Source organism: Heteronotia binoei, chromosome 11 (assembly GCF_032191835.1).
Source record: "Heteronotia binoei isolate CCM8104 ecotype False Entrance Well chromosome 11, APGP_CSIRO_Hbin_v1, whole genome shotgun sequence".
In the NCBI taxonomy this organism is placed as follows: Eukaryota; Metazoa; Chordata; class Lepidosauria; order Squamata; family Gekkonidae; genus Heteronotia; species Heteronotia binoei.
This window is the reverse complement of record NC_083233.1, coordinates 13,375,029-13,397,850: the sequence shown is the minus strand read 5'-3', so window position 1 is coordinate 13,397,850 and position 22,822 is coordinate 13,375,029. Positions and strand designations below refer to the sequence as shown.

The 22,822-nt window shown below is 47.2% G+C and overlaps 2 protein-coding genes across 3 annotated transcripts in view; one reads left to right on the top strand and one right to left on the bottom strand.

The window, feature by feature from the left end:
- Positions 1 to 321: 321 nt before the first annotated feature.
- Positions 322 to 7,552, bottom strand: PSMD10 (proteasome 26S subunit, non-ATPase 10). The gene is made up of 5 exons (XM_060249476.1): positions 7,354 to 7,552; positions 4,510 to 4,608; positions 1,739 to 1,885; positions 1,476 to 1,642; positions 322 to 873 (listed from the first exon to the last, which is right to left on the bottom strand). The coding sequence occupies exons 1-5, from the start codon at positions 7,471 to 7,473 to the stop codon at positions 720 to 722; spliced, it is 687 nt and encodes a 228-aa protein (XP_060105459.1). The 5' UTR covers positions 7,474 to 7,552; the 3' UTR covers positions 322 to 719.
- Positions 7,553 to 7,764: 212 nt separating this feature from the next.
- ATG4A (autophagy related 4A cysteine peptidase) overlaps positions 7,765 to 22,822 on the top strand; it is a 28,636-nt gene continuing 13,578 nt past the window's right edge. Inside the window, exons 1-5 of one of the 2 annotated variants that reach the window (XM_060249600.1) lie at positions 7,765 to 7,926; positions 14,996 to 15,067; positions 16,275 to 16,346; positions 17,785 to 17,883; positions 21,555 to 21,656. In XM_060249600.1, coding sequence (XP_060105583.1) covers positions 7,917 to 7,926; positions 14,996 to 15,067; positions 16,275 to 16,346; positions 17,785 to 17,883; positions 21,555 to 21,656 — 355 coding nt within the window. In that variant the 5' untranslated portion in view covers positions 7,765 to 7,916. Of the gene's footprint in view, positions 7,927 to 14,995; positions 15,068 to 16,274; positions 16,347 to 17,457; positions 17,510 to 17,784; positions 17,884 to 21,554; positions 21,657 to 22,822 lie in introns of those variants that run through there. The other variant, XM_060249601.1, reaches the window with a different exon arrangement.

Here is a 22,822-nt window from a genome sequence, read left to right as displayed (position 1 = left end):
ACAAGTTTGTTGTAGATAAGACCTAGCACAGGAACGGTCAGCCCCCCGCCCCTCACCGGCAAACACGTATTTGTAAATTATGGCCGAAGAACAGAATAGCCAAGAACGGGACAAACACCATTATTTTAACGAGCAAGTCCCTGCAACAGGCAGCAGCTGCACAGTAAAACTCCTGCGCTCCAAGATGCCGAGTGCGCTTTCTTTCAGAGGATATGGCTGCAGTTTGCAGTCGTCACAACTACACATCTATGCTCAAGAGTGTGCCCTCAATGCTCCATGCTGGCTGCTCTCGGAACAGTGCTTCTTAAATAAGTGGCAGGATTCTCCCACATCGTGTTTTATTTCAGACTGGCCTGCTAGCGCCCCCCCCCTTTTTTTAAAGGCAACTGACAACTTTCAGAATTAACAGCAGCAACTGCAAAGTTGCTTGAGAAACACTGAACATTGCAAGCAGGTTACTTTAGGAAGGTCTTGAGGCTTTGGTGCTTAAAGAGCCCCTCCCCCCCCCAGCAGACATCTTCTAATTCTGGTGCCAGCATGGTCGCTTTCCAAGGCAGCAGGAACGAGGAGGGAAAGGGATCTTGTTGGACCGCAGGAGACGTAGGGGCGGACAGCAGATGAACTACAACGGCCATCCAGGTTGAGACAGTTCGGGCCAAAGGTCAGCCACCGTCTTCCAGATGTTAATCCAAAGCAAAGTTCAAGCAGCTGGACGACCGCTAGCCTTCCACAAGCCTCCTGAGGATGGAGCCCAGGCCCCCTTTCGCTACTTGCAGTGGAGTCTTCTCCTCTTTGTTCTCAATATAGATACTTGCTCCATGGGATACCAAGAGCTTGGCCTCATCGGCTCTCTCTTCATCACAGGCTAAATGGCTGCAAACGAAACCAAGAATTACCAATTCCACTGGAGACACAACAGCCCGGGCGGTTACGATTCGGTTGTCACACTCATAAAATTCCAAGTAACTTAAAAGCCAAGCATACACTAAAAACTCATGAAGCATGATAACCGTGAACAAGCCAGGTTTTATGACTGGATCGACCCTCAGCTACGTGGGCCCACACATGCAGACCCACAAGCATGGACTTTCCGGTTTAGGAAACCTTTGCGCCAATCCAGTTTCAAAGCTTGCCTTTCCATGAAATGCTAAGAAGATTAAGCTCCAGTTTAAAATCCCAAGTACTAGCAAAGAAACCTTAATCCATTAAGGTTCTTTGCATTCAGACATAACAGATGGAAATTAGATGGAAAGGTCTGTAAATGAGACAACCTTAAATCGTGGCGTGCGCAAGAAGAGTGAAGGCGTACAAGTGACCAAGAATGTAAGGCTCATTAAAATCAGGAAAAAGCGTGGCTTCTCAGCTCTTAAATGCTGTTAAGGGAGGCCATGCTAACGTTTTTGCACCGAAAGAGATCACCCAGACCTTCAAAACACACTAGAACTAGAATATACCACAAGTACATTCATACATACAGAGCAGTGTTTCCCTCTGAGTCCTGTAGGTTGACCAAAGCGTTGTGTTTCAAAAGGATTTGGATCATTTTTAGATTCCCTTTGGCTGCTGCTCTGTGGAGTGGAGTCGACTCCAAGTGATCCTTTGCGTCTGGATTGGCTTTGTTCTCTAACAGCATTTGTGCAATCTAATCATGAGAAAGGTGGGGAGGGGGAAAGTTTATGCAGTTGGGTATTTTGTGCAAGGGGAAGGGGAGGAGGAGCAACACAGGGGGCTCTCTTACCTCCTGCTTATTCTTGGAGGCTGCGTAATGCAGAGGCGTGCATCCGTTCTGATTGACAGCATTCACCTGGGCACCTTTCTTGATCAGAGCTTTCACAATTTCATCTCGACCAGCTGACGCTGCAATATGCAGAGGAGTCCAGCCAGCCTGCAGATGCCAAGAAAACAAAGTGCAAACCCTTACGAGTTAGGAGGAGGGAGGGGGAGCAGTATTTGTTACAAAGAAAGGACTCCCATGCTCTGCACCAGCAAAGGTATTCGGCTTTCTCCCTAAGCAGAACGAAAACTAATGACTTGTTTTACAAAACTGTCAAGGAAACGAAGAAACCACTAATAATAATAGCAATACTGTTTCTCATGCATGCAGCACATGGGATTCAACACATTTCAAATGCAGAAACGCAGCTATCCTTGCAAGAGCCCTGGAGGGTGCAAGATGAAAACTGAGGCTTGACAGTGGCTTGCCTTGACAAGTTCTCAGCAGAAGTGACTTCTTGTATGGAGACTAAGTCCTATGAAGAAAGATTGGAGCTGGCCTGGAGAGGAGGCGGCTGAGAGGTGCTATGATCACCATTTTCAACAACTTGAAGGGTTGTCATATAGAGAATGGTGTGGAATTGTTTTCTGTGGCCCCAGAAGGTAGGACCAGAACCAGTGGGTTGAAATTAAATCAAAAGAGTTTCCGGCTCAACATTAGGAAGAACTTCCTGACTGTTAGAGCGGTTCCTCAGTGGAACAGGCTTCCTCAGGAGGTGGTGGGCTCTCCTTCCTTGGAGGTTTTTAAACAGAGGCTAAATGGCCATCTGACAGCAATGAGGATCCTGTGAATTTAGGGGGTGGTATTTGTGATTTTCCTGCATTCTGCAGAGGGTTGAAATAGATGATCCTGGAGGTCCCTTCCAACTCTATGATTCTATGAATTTTTTGAGCTCTTCACCAGCTCCAGAGAACCAAAATGGTGTTGTTATGCCAGCGTCAAGAAAGGAACAACTGTAATTAACATTAATTATCCTTTCCCCCAGGGTAATAAGTAAGGCCCATCCTCTGCCCACTGTATCTTCAACAACCCTGTGAGGTGAACCAGGCTAAGAGGAAGGTTTTGAGAGTTGCAGCCTTACACGCTAACCACAACCATCTGGAGAGCTGTTTGGTGTAGCGGTTAAGCGTGCGGACTCTTATCTGGGAGAACCGGGTTTGATTCTCCACTCCTCCCACTTGCAGCTGCTGGAATGGCCTTTGGTCAGCCATAGCTCTGGCAGAGGTTGTCCTTGAAAGGGCAGCTGCTAGGAGAGCCCTCTCAGCCCCACCCACCTCACAGGGTGTCTGTTGTGGGGGAAGGAGATAAAGGAGATTGTGAGCCGCTCTGAGACTCTGATTCAGAGAGAAGGGCAGGGTATAAATCTTCTTCTTCCTATGGGAATCATCCTGTAATACCTTATTGCACAGACTGCCTGCTTTAATCACTGACCGCAGACATGGCCCAATGCCTATAACAGTCATTCACAAGACCAAATTGCTGCCTTTACAAAACATTAAGTGTTCAGTAAGTATTCACATTTTCCCCACCTTGTGGTCACGGCACCCCCCTGCCCGCCGAACAGCACCCCAAAGTCTAACCTTGTTCCAGTTTCTGCTGCTGGCACGTTAGGCTTTTGGCGGCTACCACTGCCAATGGCATCCAACGAAACTGATGGGCAGAAGGCTCAAGGTGGACAAAGGGAAATCCGACTTTACACAGAGAGTAATCAAAATGTGGAATGCGCTGCCAGAGGATGTTGTGACGGCCACAGGAACAGCTTTCAAAGGGGATAAAGTAGAGGGACTGGGTGGCCACCGGGTGAGACAGCAGGCTGGACTAGGTGGACCTTCACTGGTCTGATCCAGAAGGGCTCTTCTTACGTTTCTTATTTAATTATATGTGACTTTAAGGATTGGAAAAGTGCAACTCCTTTTGCTAAAACCAGGCCCACTTTCACCAGAAGCCTGAGGTCCAGCAAGAGCCAGAGGGGCTGATTCATTTGCCAAGTCAGAAGTGCCCTTTTGAGAAGGCAAAGTCCTCATGCGACAAACATAACGCTGCTTTTTCAGGCTAGCGACTGTCAGTAGAAGTCACCCCTGTAAGAAAGTTGGAGAATTTGTTACCTGCTACATTCAAACAATGCCCTTCTGCTCAGTGAGGACCACTGAGGTCTTGCCTTCCTTCCACCATCCACGGATGCCAAGCAGGATTCCCAGGAAGAAGATGAAGATATTGGATTTATATCCCGCCCTCCACTCCGAAGAGTCTCAGAGCGACTCACAATCTCCTTTCTTTTCCTCCCCCACAACAGACACCCTGTGAGGTGGGTGGGGCTGAGAGGGCTCTCCCAGAAGCTGCCCTTTCATGGACAACCTCTGCCAGAGCTATGGCTGACCCAAGGCCACTCCAGCAGGTGTAAGCAGAGGAGTGGGGAATCAAACCCAGTTTTCCCAGATAAGAGTCTGCACACTTAACCACTACACCAAACTGTCTCTCCAGGAGATTTTCTATGAAGGCTCTGACTATACTCAGGCCTGTTCAGCTGCAGTAAGGCTGTTGTTATGTGTACCTTATCAGCGGAAAAAGAGTCTGAAAAACTCCCTTCACACCGGGGGGAGGAGAGGGGGGGGCACGCAGAGCTATACCTGGAGATGCCCAGAGCCCTGCCTCATGCTGAGAGGTACAGCTGCAGATACTCTTTATGTCACTGACGCCTCTGTTTAGACAACTGCTTAAAAAACAATCCATCTTACATCATCTTTGTCGTTAACAGGAACTCCCAGATCTAGCAAGTGATCGACAATGTCTGTGTGTCCAGCTGAACATGCCCAGTGCAGGGCTGTCCTGTTATCCTAAAAGAAAAAGACCAAAAGGAGAAGCATCAGCACACTAGAATCTGACTTTGTTAGAATGGGAAGATTGGGGGGTGGGAGGAGACATGCTTCTGTGTATGCAAACCAGAACAATACAATCCAGTAGTTAGATGAAGATCTATATCCCACCCTATACTCTGAATCTCAGAGAGAGTGATTTACAATCTCCTATATCTTCTCCCCCCACAACAGACACCCTGTGAGGTGGGTGGGACTGAGAGGGCCCTCGCAGCAGCTGCCCTTTCATGGACAACCTCTGCCAGAGCTACGGCTGACTCAAGGCCTTTCCAGCAGGTGCAAGTGGAGGAGTGGGGAATCAAACTCGGTTCTCCCAGATAAGAGTCCACGCACTTAACACTACACCAAACTGGCTCCTCCCCTCAGAGCAAACAACTCCATGACCACCACATCATGAGAGAAGGCCCACTTCCATATTCTTAGAGGCTTTGTTAAATTACCCCAGAAAGTACTGCAGGTTGCTCAAACCTGCTGCCTTGCATGTGGTCAAGCTTCAAAGTAACAGCAACTGTAAATATATCACAGGTACAAAGAGCTTGTATTCTCAGGTATTCCAGTAAATACGAATGTATGCACTGCATGCAAATCCCAAAAGATGTGAAATGAAGAAGACAACATTGGATTTATATTCCGCCCTCCGCTCAAGAGTCTCAGAGTGTCTCACAATCTCCTTTATCTTCCTTCTTCACAACAGACACCCTGTAAGGTGGGTGGGGCTGAGAGGATTTTCACAGCAGCTGCCCTTTCAAGGACAACCTCTAGGAGAGCTATGGCTGACCCAAGGCCATGCTAACAGGTGCAAGTGGAGGAGTGGGGACAAACCCGGTTCTCTCAGATAAGAGTCCGCACACTTAACCACTACACCCAACTGGCTCTCATCAAAGTGGATTGTCTCTGTTGCATAGAACAAAATCACGTGTCTCTTGTACCTGAGAGTGCAACAGCTGGCTATCACGCTACCACTATTTGGGGCTGAATGCAACGGATTCTAAAGTCATCCTGGGTCTAGTCCAATGGATATGAACAAGAGCAGAAAACCAAAATTGAAATCATCACTCAGCCGGGAAGCTCATGGGGTGGAAATCCCATCTCAAGCTATGAGACTGCGATAGTTCCAATCATACCCTTATGTTTGTTTTTTTAATTTGTATCCTGCTTTTCTCTCTGAGGGAATGCAAAAGAGAGAAGGGAATATTGTTCCCCTGAGCAGAAGGGCATATTGTTTCCCCTTCCTCCACTCAATACCCACAACTTGTGAGAGTGGATTCAGGTGGATAGCCATGTTTGTGTGAAGCAATGGAAAAATGTTTGAGTGCAGTGGCATCTTTAAGACCCACAAAGTTTAAATCTGAGTATAAGTTTTCATGTGCAGGCACACTTCTCTATATACAAGCGTGCATGTACATGAAAGCATTTTTGTTATTCAGTCGCACAGTCGAGTCCAACTCTTTGCGACTCATGGACCAAGTCATGCCAGGCCCTCCTGTCTTCCACCATCCTCCGAAGTCCGCTCAAATTCATTAGTAATGCTGTCCAGCCATCTCATGTTGTGCTGTCCTCTTTTTCTTTTGCCTTCTGTCTTTCCCAGCATGAGGGTCTTCTCCAGTGAGTGCTCCCATCTCATTTGGGGGCCAAAGTATTTGAGCTTCAGCTTCAGCATCTGACCTTCCAAGGAACAGTCAGGGTAGATTTCCCTTAGGACCAACTGATTTGCATTTTGTTCAAGAAAGAAGAAAAGTCTTATGATAAGGAAGTTCGTAAAGAGTACTCGGACTTCAAAGTAATCATTGCAGAGAAGATAAAAAGCTGGAGCGATGAAAACATTCCACGACATATTAGTTTTCATACAACAACAGAAGCTTTGGAAGGTAAGTGCTTTTTGTGCACATTTATATTGTTCATCTTAGATTATTTAGGAGTAGAGTCTACTCAGAAGCAGAGGCTAAAAGGGTTTTCCCTACTACATATATATGTTTTGATAGTATAGTTTCACCCTGACGTTTTTTCTATTATAATCTTGCTTAAGCTCAGGGAGCCCCCCCCCCCCTTTTTTTTTCCTCTTCTGTCTTTCCAGCATCAGGGTCTTCTCCAGTGAGTGATCCAATTCCAATTCCGAAAACCTTTATTGGCATAACAGTGAGTGCTCCTTTCTCATTTGGAGGCCAAAATATTTGAGCTTCAGCTTCTGACCTTCCAGGGAACAGTCAGGGTTGATTTCCCTTAGGAGTAAGAACATAAGAGAAGCCGTGTTGGATCAGGCCAATGGCCCATCCAGTCCAACACTCTGTGTCACACAGCAGCCAAAAAAACACGAGGTTCACAAGTGAGGCTAGAAGCCCTCCTACTGTGCCCCCCCCCCCACAAGCACCAAGAATCCAGAGCATCACTGCCCCAGACAGAGAGTTCCAACCATAAGCTGTGGCTAACAGCCACTGATGAGTGACTGATTTGATCTTCTTGCAGTCCAAGCCTACACCCAGAATTAAACTTTGTGGGTCTTAAAGCTGCCACCGAACTCGAACTTTTTTCTTGGGCGAGGGGATGAGGCTGAGAGATTCCGACGGGCACAAAGTCACCTGGCCTGTTGCCACAGTTGGCGTCCAAAGCTCTCACGCCTACACCACAGCAGCATTCCCCCGAGCACGTGCAGAGCGCATTCCTCTCACAACGGATCAAGGCCCTGATTGAAGGGTTGGGGCGGCCTACCTGATCGGCGCGCGTGGCCAAGCTCCGGTTGGCAGCCAGGCGCTCCTTCACCTCGTCCAGCAGGCCCGCGTAGGCCAAGTTGCAGAGCTCCACGTTGGACACGGAGCCGCCGCCCTCCATCGCCGAGACCGTCGCTCAACGGCCCCCGTTGGCAGAGCCTTCCGGGCGCTCCTCAGGCAGCCAATCGCAAGGGAGATTCAGGAGCCGGCGGCCAATCGGCAGTCAGACCCCGCCCCGCCGCTTGAACGTCATCTCCCCTCAAATTTCGCCCTCAGCCGGCGTGCTCTGCCCGTCCAATCGGGTCGCGCCTCCCTCGCGAGGGGCGGCGTAGCCTGCTGGGAGTTGTAGTCCGCGGAGGGCAGGGAAACAGAGGGCGAGCCGGCTGAGCGGGAGGGCGGCGGACTACAACTCCCGGCGAGCCGCTCGGCGGCTGCCGTTGACGTGGTGGTGGTCGTGGAGTTGTTTTCTCTGAGGGGAGGAGAAAGAGCCTCGGCGGAGCCGGAGGGGGAGCCGCGGGAGCCGAGGATGGTCGCGGCGGCAGCGGGAAGGGGAGGCGGAGGAGGATGGAGTCCGGTGAGGGCGCTGTCCGGGGCTCCTTGGCGCAGGGCTTGGTCTTCGGGACGTTTTCTGGGAAAGGGGAGGGGCTGTCGGGGTGCCAACTCCCGGCTGGGCTATTCCTGGAGAATTTGGGGGGGAGGTGGAACCTGGAGCCCAGAGGGGTATAATGGCACAGGTCTCTCCCCCACACTATCCATTTTTAAAAAAGAGAGCTGATCTCTGCAGATCAGCAGGGCCGGCCCTGCCTCTAGGCAGTTGCCTAGGGCGCTGGCCTTCCGGGGGTGCTGAATTGGGCGCCGCACCATGTGACTCTGTGATACTCTCAGTGCAGGAGGGGGCACCAGAAGTTAGCTTTGCCTAGGGGGCCAGACAGTCTAAGGCAGGAATGGCCAAACTTGCTTAAGGTAAGAGCCACGTAGAATAAATGTGAGATGTTTGAGAGCCATAAGGCAGGCAAATAGATGGGGGGAGGGAGGGAGAGGTGGAAAGAAAACAACTTGAACTTCGGATGCATTCTCCAAGATGCCGACTGGCTTGGAGAAACGATTCAGAAAGACAAATGCCTTCTCCAAGCCAGCTGATCGGATGGTGAGGGCTTTGAGAGACACACAATGTGTGTGAAAGAGCGACATGTGGCTCCTGAGCCACAGTTTGGCCAGCCCTGAAGATCAGTTCTAATCCCAGGAGATCTCCAGACTGGAGGTTTGCAACCCGGGCACTGAGGAATGAGGCCCAAATAAACCGGGAGAACAGTCCCACTCCCCACACTGTCTCCCTTCTCCTCTGCTTCGTTTCTTTGTTCCTGTGCAGCTGCATTGGGGAGCAAACCCCATTGGGGTTTTCCTTTCGATGACTATCGCAGGGGGTTTTGTGGCAGCTGCATTGGGCGGGGGGGGGGGGCTTAAAAAAAAGCAATTCCTCTGCTTTTGTGGACCAGATTCCCATGTCATCGGTTGCCTGAGCTGGATCGTCAAGTCCAGGGGTGGCCAAACTTGCTTAACGTAAGAGCCACATAGAACTTACGTTGGATCTGAGAGCCACAAAACAGGAACGTCAGATGTTTGAGAGCCACAAAACAGGAAGAGAGGGAGGTGGAGGAGGGGGGAGAGAGGTGGAAAGAAAGCAACTTTAACTTTTTTTTTTAAATTTAAATTTTATTGAATTTTTTTTTATAAATAACACACCCCAACATGGGGGACTAATTCAAAGCCATGCCATTTACAGTCACCTCAGACATTTCTAGTCAGCGTTTACACAAAAACACATTTTATACTGCATATAAAACAAAGATTCATATATCAATGAATTACATCCATTCAAAGATTAATAAATCATAAGATTCATATATTTTGTCGGTAGTTTGCCAAATATGGTGTCAGTACTATTCACGTATTCAAGGAAGCCAAACCGTTTTTGTAGGAACCAGTCTCCCGCCTTCACATCATCTAGCAATGTAATACTTGTTGTCAACTTGTCATGGATTAGAACATCCCATACCTTATTGCACCAATTCTGGAGTGGGGGGCACTTGGCCTGTTTCCAATAAGTGGCTATAGTGATTTTACCAGCAAGCAGAAGTAGTGCGACTACTTCCTGTTTCAGCAACTTTAACTTTTAATGCATTATCCAAGCTGCCGGCTGGTTCTGCTTGGAGAAATCATTTAAAGAGAGAAATGCCTTCTCCAAGCCAGCTGGCGGGGCAGTGGGGGCTTTGAAAGCCACACAATGTGTGTGGAAAAGCCACATGTAGCTCCAGAGCCACAGTTTGGCCATCCCTGCTCAAGTCCGACAGCTGGGGACCCTCTTTGCAGCTCGGATGAAGTGGGCTCCGGGCTGAAATTTTAGAATAAGGAAGTGTGGTCGTCGATAGCCTAACGTGGCTTTATGTAGATATATTAACAAAAGTTTTGAGTCCGGTGGCACCTGTAAGACCAACAAAGTTTAATTCTCGGTATAAGCTCCCTTGTGCACGCGCACAAAAGCTTATACCCAGAATGAAACTTTGTTGGTCTTAAAGGTGCCACGGAACTCCAGCTTGGTTCTGTTGCTTCAGACCAACACAGCTGCCCACCTGAATTTTATGTATGTATGTTATATTTATTTATGTATTTTGTGGATTTTATGGGGAGACCCCAGAGACAGGCTTGAGGCAGCTAATAAGAAATTTACAAAGCAGAAGAATTTAAAATTAAGATAATTAAAAGTGGCACAATAGAACTATGACTGCCAAGGTTTAGGCTGTAAATCAGTTTCCAGAGATTTTATTCAGGTGTGACTGTTTCAGCAAAAACAAATGGGGTTCTTGTGGTGTTGTTAAAGCTCTGACAGAATTATAGTGGCAGAAACAGTCATGGGTTGAAATTCAGTTTGTTACATATTTGATTAAAACAAAGGTTCTCGTCCACGAAAGGATGTGTCGCAATAAAATCTGTTAACCGTTAAGTGGCCACAAGACTCCTTCGGTGGTGTGTTTGCTGTAAGTCAGACTGTTCAAGCAATGAGGTCATTGCAGAACTCTGTTCTAATATTAGAACCAGCTGATTTGTCTTCCATCAGTATAACCTTTTTCCAGGTCTGATGGAGCAAGAACAGATCAAAGGTTGATTCAGGTGGGTTTGTCTGAAGCAACAGAACTTGAATTTAGATCAGAGGTTGTTGCAGTTAGCAATGTGGTTTTCTTCTCTGCCCTGTTAAGTTGGTTACCACACCAGAATTGGTCCGGTACCACGAGTTGGTGCGTGGGAAAGGGGAGGTGCCTGAAGAATTTGAGACCAATTTCGCACTAGATCTTAAATCCTGGTTTAACTCTGTCCCCAAACTGACATTCTACACTTGAATCATGGAATCAGAGTACCCAACTCTATGATTTTAATGTAGAATCTCAGCTCAGGGACAGGGCTAAATCAGGATTAAAGGTCTAGTGCGAAATTGGTCTAAGAGTATTGATGCTCTCATGCGTGTGTGTGCCTTTAAGACCACGTGTGTGCGCACACGTAAACTAATCTGGAATTGTTGCTCACTATCCTGGCTGTGTACTCGCAGTCACTGATAACAGCATTTATGCATCACTTTCAGGTACTCAAAATGCTTCCTGTACATTATCTTTTTCTAATTTTTACATCAACCCTGTAGTTCAAGTATTATTATAATCCCAGTGTGTGTGGCAGGGCAGGCAAAAGGGAAGGAGAGAGGGTCTTGCTTAGGAGAGGGGTGCAATTTGAACTGGGAGCCTCCTGATGTGTTACATCAGCTGCAAATATAATAATAGCCATTGTGCTTCTGTTGTGGAGAACGAACAGCTTGCCTGAGACCATCTAGTGAATCCAAGAGGGAGGTGAGATTTGAATTGAGGGCTTCTTAAGTTACAGTTTAGTCTGTTACACTGTTATCCTATATGGGCTTCCTATGGGCTTCATTCTGTCTGAATGGAACATAAGGTTATTTACTGGCCATATCAACTGAGTGTGTGGAAATCACTATCCCAGGGGTGTCAAACATGCTGCCCAGGGGCCGAATCAGGCCCCCAAGCAACTGGCTGTCATCTGCTTTCTTCTTCCTCTTTCTTGCTTCCTTCAGCATCACAGCTTGCTTTGCCAGGCTTGCTCAATCGCACAAGAACTACAGAGCAAAGCCTCTGTTATCTTCATTGGCTGAGGCGCTTCCCTTGGAGAGGAAGGGGAGGATAACTTGCTTTGCCAGGCTCTCTCAATTGCACAGCAGAGCTAGAGCCAAGCCCCTCTTCCTTCTATTGGCTGAGACTCCTCCCACTCCTGGTCCCCTGGGGAAGGAAGGAGAGAGCCAGCGCTTCCTTTGCCCAGTCCCTTGGACCCCATGGGAGAGATACACAGAAAGCACCTTTAAGACCAATGAGTGCTAATGTTTTAAGCATATTTTATTTAAAGTTTTTTTAAAATATTTAATTGTGTTTGTGTCCATTATATATCTGCTACTTAATCTTAAATAGGTACACAAACGCTCCAGCCCAACATGGCTCGGCCCAACAAGGTCTCATTTATATCAGATCCGGCCCTCATAACAAATGAGTTTGACACCTCTGCACTATCCTGTAGAAAAGAGAGCGTTGCTATCCTTTCCCTGTGAATTGCAGGCATTTTCATAGCAGAGTACTTCTCTCTCTCACTGTATCTTGTCCTTTGAGTCTGGGGGTAGAAACTGGATGCCTTTGGGAAAGGTACAGGTACAAGCAGAAATTCTTGAGTGAACATTCTGAGCAGGAGACTAACTGATAGTTGAATGTCAAAGGTGTCCCATGCCTTTTGAGATCTCTGATGATTGGTCAGTCATTGGCACATATATATATTTATGAGAACAAGACTACCAGAAGTAAAATGCCTTTCAATTTTATTTATTTGTTTAACTTGCCCAGTTTGGATCTTGCCATTCTTTCAAGAAACCGGCTTCCACCAATTGCAAACTCTTTGTTACGCTGCTTGCAGTACAAAAAGAAACACTTGAATTTTTCAGCTGGATTAATATACGTTACTTTCTCAGGATTTTTTCTCTAAAAGATAATACTTTTTACATTGGTATCAGAAAGATAGCTTCATATTGCTCTTGAGAACCACAAAATGTTTCTTCAGTGGCACTGCTGACAGCTAACTTGGGCCTGAAGAATTCTTTTCCTTAGCAGATAGTCCCATCTTCAACTAGGAAGGCACGTTGTGTCTCATGACACGAGATTACGCAAAGGAATGTGTTGCAAATGAAACCACTGTTGATAACTGTAGGCCTTTTGCTCTCTTTAAAATGATTGTTTTCTTGTGCTTGTATTCCACTGTGTTTCGCTGCGTATTGTAATGTTCTTTTTTTCAGATCCATTTCAAGTTGTTACTAATTATTTCTGTATTGTATATAGTGTGTTTTATACATATTCTTGCTCCCATGCTAGCAAAGGAATTCAGTTTAATTTATTCAGTTGTTATAAAGCATATGAAAGCTACAATGCTGTCATCAAAACAATGGACTGTATTATCAGATTATCTTGATGTGAATGTGGCATTTGCAAAGGCAGCTGTTTTAGCTGTTAAACTCCCGTTCTCCCATTGCATCAATCTGGGAGGCAAGCAATTTTATATTTGATTGGTCAGAATCTAACCTAGTATTGAGCCAGGAATTTTTCTGATGTCTTCCCTCTTAGTCCCCTTCTATAGAATGGGGGGCTTGCGCTGTGGCTCAGGTGAGATCATGGTAATACCTCTAAAAGGTAAAGGTAGTCCCCTGTGCAAGCACGAGTCGTTTCCAACTCTGGGGTGACATTGCTTTCACAACGTTTTCACGGCAGACTTTTTACGGGGTGGTTTGCCATTGCCTTCGCCAGTCATCTACACTTCCCCCCCAGCAAGCTGGGTACTCATTTTACCGACCTCGGAAGGATGGACGGCTGAGTCAACCTGAGCCGGCTACCTGAAACCAGCTTCCGCCAGGATCGAACTCAGGTCATGAGCAGAGCTTAGGACTGCAGTACTGCAGCTTTAACACTCTGCGCCACGGGGCTCTTGCTAATACGTCTACCAGTGCATCAACTAATTTATTTAGATAGGTGAACTGAATACTGTTGGTGACCGTTTCCATATCAGGGATGGCCTCCATGGACAGAAATTGCAGTGTGAATATGGAATTTAAAATACACTGTGGTTTTCACTGTTGTCTCTATTGGTGCGTTCACACTACACTAATTAATGCATTTTACGTCGAATTTTTACTGTGTAAGAATAGCAAAAATCCAGGTGTAAAATGCATTATTTAGTGTAGTGTGAATGCACCATATAAGTATCTCGGCTGTGCTCGATTACAATAAAGCTGTATTTATTGTATATCTTCTAGCGGGGGCAGGGGGCAGTTGGTGTTTATGGTGGTGTGGCTAGAGTTGAACTTAGATTCATTTAGTGAGCAACCAGCTATCACCAGGCTCGATAGGCGTTTCACAGCTACCTAGAAATCTTCCCGCTCTTTTGCCACAGAGATGGGTGTATCCGTGTGATTGCTCTTAGGTAGCTCGTCTGGATTCGGGGAGGCAGGTTTTAGTTCGTTTTATCTGATGTTTGCTTGCTGAACCATGAGGCAAAAGGTACGGGGGTTGAAGCCTGCTTTTTGGTGCGTTAGTTTGGATTTTTCTTTCACTGTTTCCTTGCGGTACTGTTTATTATTGCGTGTGGGCGCTTTTCTGTCGCAGATACTAGGCGTGGCAAATGGTTTGGTTCGTTTGGTAGTTGTTTGGTGATATGGTGGCTAGGGTTTTGGTTCAAGGAGGTTCCGGCGAACATGTTCTGGTTGTAAGCCAGATGCTTTTAGTTTAAGCTACTTCTTGTTTAGCCAAGCGCACTTTCCAGTACGCTTACCATGTTACGACTTGCCTCATCTTGTTGGGTTGTTTGGTTTATGTAGCTGTGCGGTGTTAGTTGAGGAGGGTGACGGGTGGTGTGTACGCGTCCCAGAGCAGGCTTCAATTGAATGTTCTTGTTCAGTTTACTGCTAAATCCACCTGGGGACAAAGTTTCATGTTGTTGTGGGTTTGTTCTATTGTTAGAAAATGTAGCCCATCGCTGCTCCGCCCATGGGCTACACCTTGACCTGACGTGTTTGTGGGTGCTTTTTTGCTAACTTTGGTTCTGTCACAAGGTAAGCTGGCGACGGCGGTATATAGGCTGGGGTTACAAGGGGGAGTAAGGTGTAACGGGGAAAGAAGAGTGGACTTGAGGCAGCTCACTTTGACCCTTCTACCTTGTTTCCTCTAACAAAATAATAAGTATTTTAGGTCATGGATTGTGAATTCTAATGTCTCATGGCATCTAGTTTCAGTGTTGGCTAGAGTGCAAGGGCTACGGTCTGTCTAATAGTTACCCTTTAAGATGCTGTTGATCTTTTGTGTTACTAATGTTTGAAATATATATATATATTTTAAAAAGATGCTGTTAGTAAATGTGACACTAGTAAGAAAGTGGCAGGATCACTGCTAGGGTTAGATTTGGCACAAGAACCAAGCAGGGACAAAAATCACTAGGAAAACCAAATAGAGAATTGGCTAAGTGTAAGTTCGCTTTTAGAACAGTTGTTATTTTTGCAGAGTATTTAGAAGAGCTTCCAGAAACCGATGAGCCGGCGTGGATCTTGGGAAGGCAGCACCACCTTAAACATGGTAGGTTTCATCTGTTTGTGCCCTTCCAAGCTTTATATTCAGAGGTTTTTTTATTCTGAACCGCTGCACTGGTTTGTGTAGGGAGCAGAAATCCTGGGGAACCAGCCTCCTTTGTGAAATGTCAGGCATACGAATATAGGTATAGCTGACAGGGAATTTATTTAGGTAGGGCAGGATGCTATCTTGATGAGGGATGCTTCTGAAATGTGACCTAAGTTATTTCTAGTTATCAGGTGGTTAGGAAATAAACATGGGTGGCTGCATTTTTAGGATGTTCAGCTGAGAAGATAGCCTTACTTAGAAACCTTACCCTTTCCCCCCACCCCACCCCCACAAACTGAAAAAGGAATTTTTGAGGGAGAAAAGTATCGGGGGGGGGTTAAACAACAGCTCTGCCCGTGCCCTTGCATTTGGGCATAAAGCAGCCTGGGCAGCCATTGGGGTTTTTTTTCTTTTTTACCCTTTTCACCTAGAAGAATCACGAAAATTAAACTCCATTGAGGATGGAATCAGGCTCCCACCCCATTTAACTTGAGGATTATTTAGCCGTAAAAGACACGGTAGAAATAGAACAATTCCGTAGATCCTGTTAGTTTCAGCCTCAGAGAGCAGAATTCTCCAGTGAGCAGTCCCAGCAGCTATACTTGGTACTGAAGAAAAACAGGGAGAGGGCACCACCTATTTTATGGTGCTCCATTTTATGGCGGCTGTTTTATGGCGCTGAACTTCTGAGGAGTCACTTGTGTCTTCTAGTAAGCACGGAAGCTGACATTCTGAATAAAAATTGGTTGGTCTTAAAGGTACAACTTGATTCCTGCTTTGTGTCTTTTAGATGATACCAGCAAACGTTGCCGATGTCAGTCGATCCAAGTGGGCAGCCGTGTTGGTCTGAAGCAATAGAACAAAGCAGCAGACAAGTCGTACCCTTAAGACCAACTAAGTTTTATTCAGGATGGACGCTTTCGTGTGCTCTAAGCAGACCTCATCAGACACTACCCACTTTCTCTATATTTAGGACTGCTTGCCATTCCATTTTGACTGCTGAAGTCTGCTTAGAGCACACGAAAGCTTCCATTCTGAATAAAACGTAGTTGGTCTTAAAGGTGTGGCTTGTCTACTACTGTTGCAGATGTCGGGTGAACATCATGCAGATAACTTGGCAGTTGGGCCCCCATCATAATGCTTTTTTCCTGCTTTTTGATTCTAGATAAAGCTAAACTGCTGTCTGATATAAGTGGTCGTCTTTGGTTTACATACAGAAGAAAGTTTTCACCAATTGGTAAGTGTGCTTCCTGGGATATGGGCCATCTTTTCTCACCATGTTATGTGCTCAGACCCGTGGTGCAAAGTGTTAAAGCTGCAATACTGCAGGCCTAAGCTCTGCTCACGACCTGAGTTCGATCCCCGGCGGAAGCTGGATTTTCAGGTAGCCAGCTCAAGGTTGACTCAGCTTTCCATCCTTCCGAGGTTGGTAAAATGAGTACCCAGCTTGCTGGGGGGAAAGTGTAGATGACTGGGGAAGGCAATGGCAAGCCACCCCATAAAAAGTCTGCCGTGAAAACGTTGTGAAAGCAACGTCACCTCAGAGTCGGAAACGACTGGTGCTTGCACAGGGGACCTTTCCTTTCCTATGTGCTCAGAGATGTGAACCATGTAGAAGAGGGAACAGTTAATTCTGAAAAATAGATATGAACATATGGAGCTGCCTTATACTGAATCAGACCCTTGGTCCATCAAAGTCAGTATTGTCTTCTCAGACTGGCAGCGGCTCTCCAGGGTCTCAAGCTGAGGATTTTCACACCTATTTGCCTGGACCCTCTTTTTGGAGATGCCAGGGATTGAACCTGGAACCTTCTGCTTCCCAAGCAGATGCTCTACCATTGAGCCACCGTCCCTCCCCATATGACTTTTTTCTGTTTCCTAGGATTGTAGAAGGGTTGAATCTGTAACCATTTGCCTAAAGGTGTGGAACTGTTTTGTTAGTGCAAAGCAGCCTTCATTCTTCTAATCCCATGCCTGTATCCAGAGGACCTGTGGAATCGACAAAGTTCTAGCCAATGGATATTTCCCAACAGGCACCTCAGGTGTAATTGCCTGTAATCAGGTGACCGCCTGTATCTGTCGGCTGTATCTCTCGAGGCATTGACTATTGCTCTGAGTTTTAGATGTCTTTTAATCTGTAGATTTTAAATGCTGTGGTTTTAAATGTTGTTGACTTGTGAGGGAACCTGCTTGCAGGAAGGGCAGGGTACAAGTCCCACAAACAAACCAACGAATGGTGATGGTCACTTTCCTCCTCTGGTGTCCTTCTGTAACTTGAGAGACATGTAAAGACTGTCCTTTCCTCTGGGGACATCTGACTATCGAAGGCTCAAGCGGAGTTTCTGCTCTTACGAGATGGCCGTCTTTGGTTTACATACAGAAGAAAGTTTTCACCAGTTGGTAGGTGTGCAGATGTTGTGCACAGTCCTCTAAATTTGGTAGTCTTACCAAAACCAATCCAGTTTGAAATTTCTGCCCTCTTATATGATGCTGCCATTATGTCAGTACCAAACTGAGACCAAATTCCAGCCAGAGTTCAAGCTGGTACTAAGCCTTTTGCTGTGAACCTTGGTGAAACATATGATCCAGGGAAGGCTGGTGCCCTGTGTTTCTGGTGTGTGCGTGTGTTGTTGGGAGTCTGATTCTACTTGTAACCGTGATGCTTCTGAACGCAGGTGGCACGGGCCCGTCCTCTGATGCCGGCTGGGGCTGCATGCTGCGATGTGGACAGATGATGCTGGCCCAGGCTCTGATCTGCCGGCACTTGGGGAGGGGTGAGTGTGTATTTCCTCTGGAAGGGAATTCCAAGAATGTGGTGTGTCCCCCCCCCCCCCAAAACCTGCACTGAAGTTCCGGCAAGAAAGCCAGGCAATGTCTCTGCAGAATCTGGGGGCTGAGGAGTGCTCCAGGTAGGGTTGCCAAGTCCAATTAAAGAAAAATCTGGGGACTTTGGGGGCGGAGCCAGGAGACTTTGGGGGTGGAGCCAGGAGACATTGGGGGCGGAGCCAGGAACAAGGATGTGACAAGCATAATTGAACTCCAAGGGAGTTCTGGCCATCACATTTAAAGGGACAGCTCACCTTTTTAAATGCCTTTCTTCCACAGGAAATAATTAAGGATAGGGGCACCATCTTTTGGGGCTCATAGAATTGGACCCTCTGGTCCAATCATTTTGAAACTTGGGGGGTGTTTTGGGGAGAGGCACTAGATGCTATACTAAAAATCTGATGCCTCTACCTCAAAAAATAGCCCCCCCAGAGCCCCCAATACCCATGGATCAATTCCCTATTATTCCCTATGGGAATTGTTCTCCATAGGGAATAATAGAGTGCCTAGTAGACATTTCCCTCCCCCCCACACACACGCTTTCTAAAGGGGGGGAAGGGCCTCCATACCAGGGAATCCCCCCTCCCTGCCCCCTCCCTCTCTCACACACACAAATACTTACCGGGTCTTCTTCCCTCTGCCTGCTGTGAAAACGAAAGCAAAGAAAGGGAGGGGCCGTTCTCCGAAGCCCTTCCTGTTTCCTCCTTCCTGCCCAGCCTTAAAGGGGCAGACATTTTACAAACTGCTCAGGACAGACATTTTACAAACTGCTACACCAACATGAACCCTACAGGTATGTTCTCCCCCCCCCCTCCACTCCCCCATTCCCCCGCTTCCTGATTTCTGGAGACCGGGGGATGAAGCTGAGAACCCAGAAGTCTCCCGCCAAAGCGGGGGGGTTGGGAAGCCTAGCTCCTGCAGTAGCGCTTCTGAGTAGGGATGGGCACAGACAAAAGAAAAATGGCAGTCTGCGGGAATTTGTGAGCTTCACAGTCCCACAGACTTTCCCCGTTTATGAACCAGTTTGTGGTTTGTGAGGTCATGCTGCAGTGCACCGTGAAAGTGGGCTCAGAAGGCATTTAAATGCCTCCTGAGCTCACGCATGGCATGCTGCAGTGATGACATAGCTTCAAAGGGTTCCCTTGGCACCAGCAGGGCTGGCCATGGACCACTTCCAATCGATCAAATGGACTGTCTAAAAAAAAAATGCAGTCCGTGGGTCGCCCGTCAAAATTGCAAATGTATGGAGCAGGCAAACAGACCACGAAACAGCCCCTGGTCAATGACAAAATTAGGTCTGTGGCCATTCCTATTTCTCACTCCCATGGTGATAAGTTGTCACTCCCCGCCTCCTCCGGGGGCCCCACACCTTGTGCTGCCGTCACCTTGCGGCCCCTGGGGCCCCACCCTGGGGCAGCCGGGAGCTCTCAGGGGAGGGTGGTGGGACACCCTGACGCGCTCCTCTGGCTGGTCTCTGCCTCTCTGGGCAGCTCTCTCTCTGGGCTCCAGCACCACCCTCTGGTCATCACCAAACTCCTCATTGGCTGCCCTGCTTCCCTTTTCCCTCCCCTCCTCCTTCCCGATCCTGCCCTGCGTGGTCGCCACCCCAGGCCCCGCCCTCTGACTTAAGGGCAGATGCCCAGCAGCTCCCGTCCTTCCCTGGGGCTTGCTGGGCCTGCTGCAGCTCGGGTCGCCTCTCCCTGTCGCTCCTGCTGCTCCCCTCCCAGCAGACCCGCAGAGCCTCTGGGGAGGCCGTCTGATGTGGCACCCTGGGTTGAGGCCGGGCCCATCGTTCTGCTGGGTGGCTCCCTCCGCCCGCGTCTTTGTGGGGCTCCGTTGCTGCCCCGCCCTCCGAGAGGGTTGATCCTGGGGCCATCGTGACTGTTGCTGGCTTCCCTGTCCCCCTGGTGAGTGTGGGGGCCAGGAGTGCGTTGCTTCTGCAGCCAGGGGGGGGGCTGGGCTAGCCCACTGGGTGCGGGTCGGGAGGGGGGGCGGTGGTTCAGGGTGTGTGTGGAGGTGTTGGCGGCAGTCCTGGTGCGCTGCAGCCGTGACGTAAGTTTTAAGTTGCAGACTTCAGCCCACGACATAGAACAGAAGTACGTCCTGTGGGTAGATCCAGGCGGGCAGCCGTGTCGGTCTGAAGCAGGAGAACAAAGCAGGAGTCCAGGAGCACCTTAAAGACCAACCAAGTTGTATTCAGAGTGCAAGCTTTCGTGTTGCTAAAAGCCCACTTCTCCAGGCGAGGGAATAGGGCACAGTGGGCTGAAATAGATGTAGTCGGTGGGTTAAGAGGGCAAACCGACACAAAGCTGGGATCCCGTGGTGGAACAGTGTGACAAATTAGAAGGCCATTTGGTCTGGATAGCCAGAAAAGGTAATAAAAGTTGCCTGCTAATTGGTGTTGCTGAAAGTCTAGGTAAATTACAAAAGGACCTGCATTTCCTAGTGATGTTTTTCCACTTAATTTGCTTTTTGACATCATTCTATACATTATAAGCATCATTCTAGTTTCCCATTAGAAAAAAAGAATACATAAAATGAAAATGGGTTAAGTAGATGTAATGAGATTAGCAGCCAATATCACTCATTTGAGTATGTCAATACAAAAAATTATTCTGATACACTATTATTAAAGATGATGATATTGGATTTATATCCCGCTCTCCACTCCGAATCTCGGAGCAGCTCACAATCTCCTTTATCTTCCTCCCCCACAACAGACACCCTGTGAGGTGGATGGGGCTGAGAGGGCTCTCACAGCAGCTGCCCTTTCAAGGACAGAGAACAGCCTACAATCTCCTTTCCCTTCCTCCCTCACAACAGACACCCTGTGAGGTGGGTGGGGCTGAGAGGGCTCTCACAGCAGCTGCCCTTTCAAGGACAACCTCTGCCAGAGCTATGGCTGACCCAAGGCCATTCCAGCAGGTGCAAGTGGAGGAGTGGGGAATCAAACCCAGTTCTCCCAGAATAGAGTCAGCACACTTAACCACTACACCAAACTGGCTCTCTTAAAGAGAAGTACATTGGAATACTGTGGATGTATAGCTATACTCAGTGAGAGTGGGTTTAGCATATGTAATGAGATAAAAAACCTAATATCCCTGCTGATCTGAGGCTTCTAAATTCTCTGGACTGCACCCACTTTTTAATTTTTTTAGCAGTTTGGCTTTATTCGTTCAATTAAAATCTTTATTGTGCTGCATTTTTATAGACAGTGTTTAAAACACCAGACTGATGTAGTCATAAATTTAGATACTGAACTCTGGAAAACCCCACTAAGGACTTAGAAAATGAAGTGGGTTTCACTGAGTGCCTAAATCAGAGGTGGCCAACAGTAGCTCTCCAGATGTTTTTTGCCTACATCTCCCATCAGCCCCAGACATAGGCCATGCTGGCTTGGGCTGATGGGAGTTGTAGGCAAAAAACATCTGGAGAGCTACCATTGGCCACCCCTGGCCTAAATGATGGTGGCAAGAGGACAACATCTCTAGGGAGTCTGTTTCAAAGATAAAGTGCCGCCACCGCCTACGTGCTGTGCATCTGTTTGATACCTGCTGTAACTCGGGTGCTTTGCAAGGAAAGAGACTGCAGTATTTAAAATCTTGAATAATTTTTACAGATTGGCTGTGGGAGAAACACAGAAAGCAACCCGAAGAATATCACAGGATCCTGCGCTGTTTCCTGGACAGAAAAGACTGCTGTTATTCCATCCACCAAATGGGTAAAAGTGGTTTTAAATGCTTCCATCCACTCTGTTTTCCAAGCTATGTATTCAGTATACATTTGGAGCTCTTGGAAAATACAATCTGTCATGTTATGTGCTTCGGTGCTTCTTGGTCAAAGGTTACTGTGTATGGAAGGAGTAAGTTAGATCTTTGTTTCGATGCGAAGATAGAAACATTGCTGAGGGTTGTTTTGTTCTGTAAAGGAAATGTGAGGTAGAAATAATAAATTTCATAGCATTAGGAGGACCTATTATTTTCTTCGTCACAACTCCTGTCCACCTTCTCACTCAAGACTAGTTCTCAAAGCAGCTGGCAACAAACTAAAAGCTGCAATGAGAACAAGTAACAGCAAAAGAAAAGGAAAAAAACATATGAAGAAGAATCAGGAGTAACAAATATTAAAAAAAAGACTTCAGCGTCTTCAAGCAGGTGAAAAATAGAAGGTTCCAGTAGATTTAAAGCAGATAACCAGGCCTGTATGGGGCAGGGACTGTATCATGGGAGATGCCATGGCGCTTGTACTTAGGACAAAGTAGGAGTCAAGCGCACCTTTAAGACCAACCAAGTTTTATTCACAATGCAGTCCTCTGGTATTGTTTGGCAGTTGCATTGTCCACTGCCGCATACGTTTGTATGATAGCAATAGATGTTAAAGGCTCACAAAGAAAGCAGACAAATAAAAGAAGCTCAGTAACTTTGCTATCAGCACATGGACACAGGAGAAAGCGGTCTGTTTTTGTTACGATAAGAAAGGTAACAATGTTGATCCAAAATGACTGTCGCTTTGGATCAAAGTGGTTTGTCCTGCTTTGGCAGGGGGGGGGGCGGGGTAGAAATAAAATCAAAGAAATAAAGAAATAAAATTTAGACAGCACGTCCAGCTGGACCAGTTGTGTTGGAAAGGTAGTGATCTCTTGAGCTGTACCAAATTCTTACTTCCTGATAAAAGGCAGCTCACTGGGGAGGTTGTTGTCCCAATGAAAAAAGAAACTGAACAATTTTGGGACTTCAGTACTATTACCGCATCTCTGTGAGTTGTAAATACCATCTAACAGACCGTGCAATCTAGGTGAAACTCTGTGATTCGTCATAATCTTCCAGCATGACCCTTGACATTGAACAAGGTTGCAAATCCTGGAAACAGCGCACTCCAGCACACTCA

Coding starts and splice junctions, on each gene's coding strand:
- PSMD10 (XM_060249476.1), bottom strand. CDS start 7,473: ATGGAGGGCGGCGGCTCCGTGTCCAACGTGGAGCTCTGCAACTTGGCC. Junction 1,886..4,509: donor CTGTTAACGACAAAGATGAT/GTAAGATGGATT, acceptor TGGCATCTGCAG/GCTGGCTGGACTCCTCTGCA. Junction 874..1,475: donor TCAGAGGGAAACACTGCTCT/GTATGTATGAAT, acceptor TTTCGTTTGCAG/CCATTTAGCCTGTGATGAAG.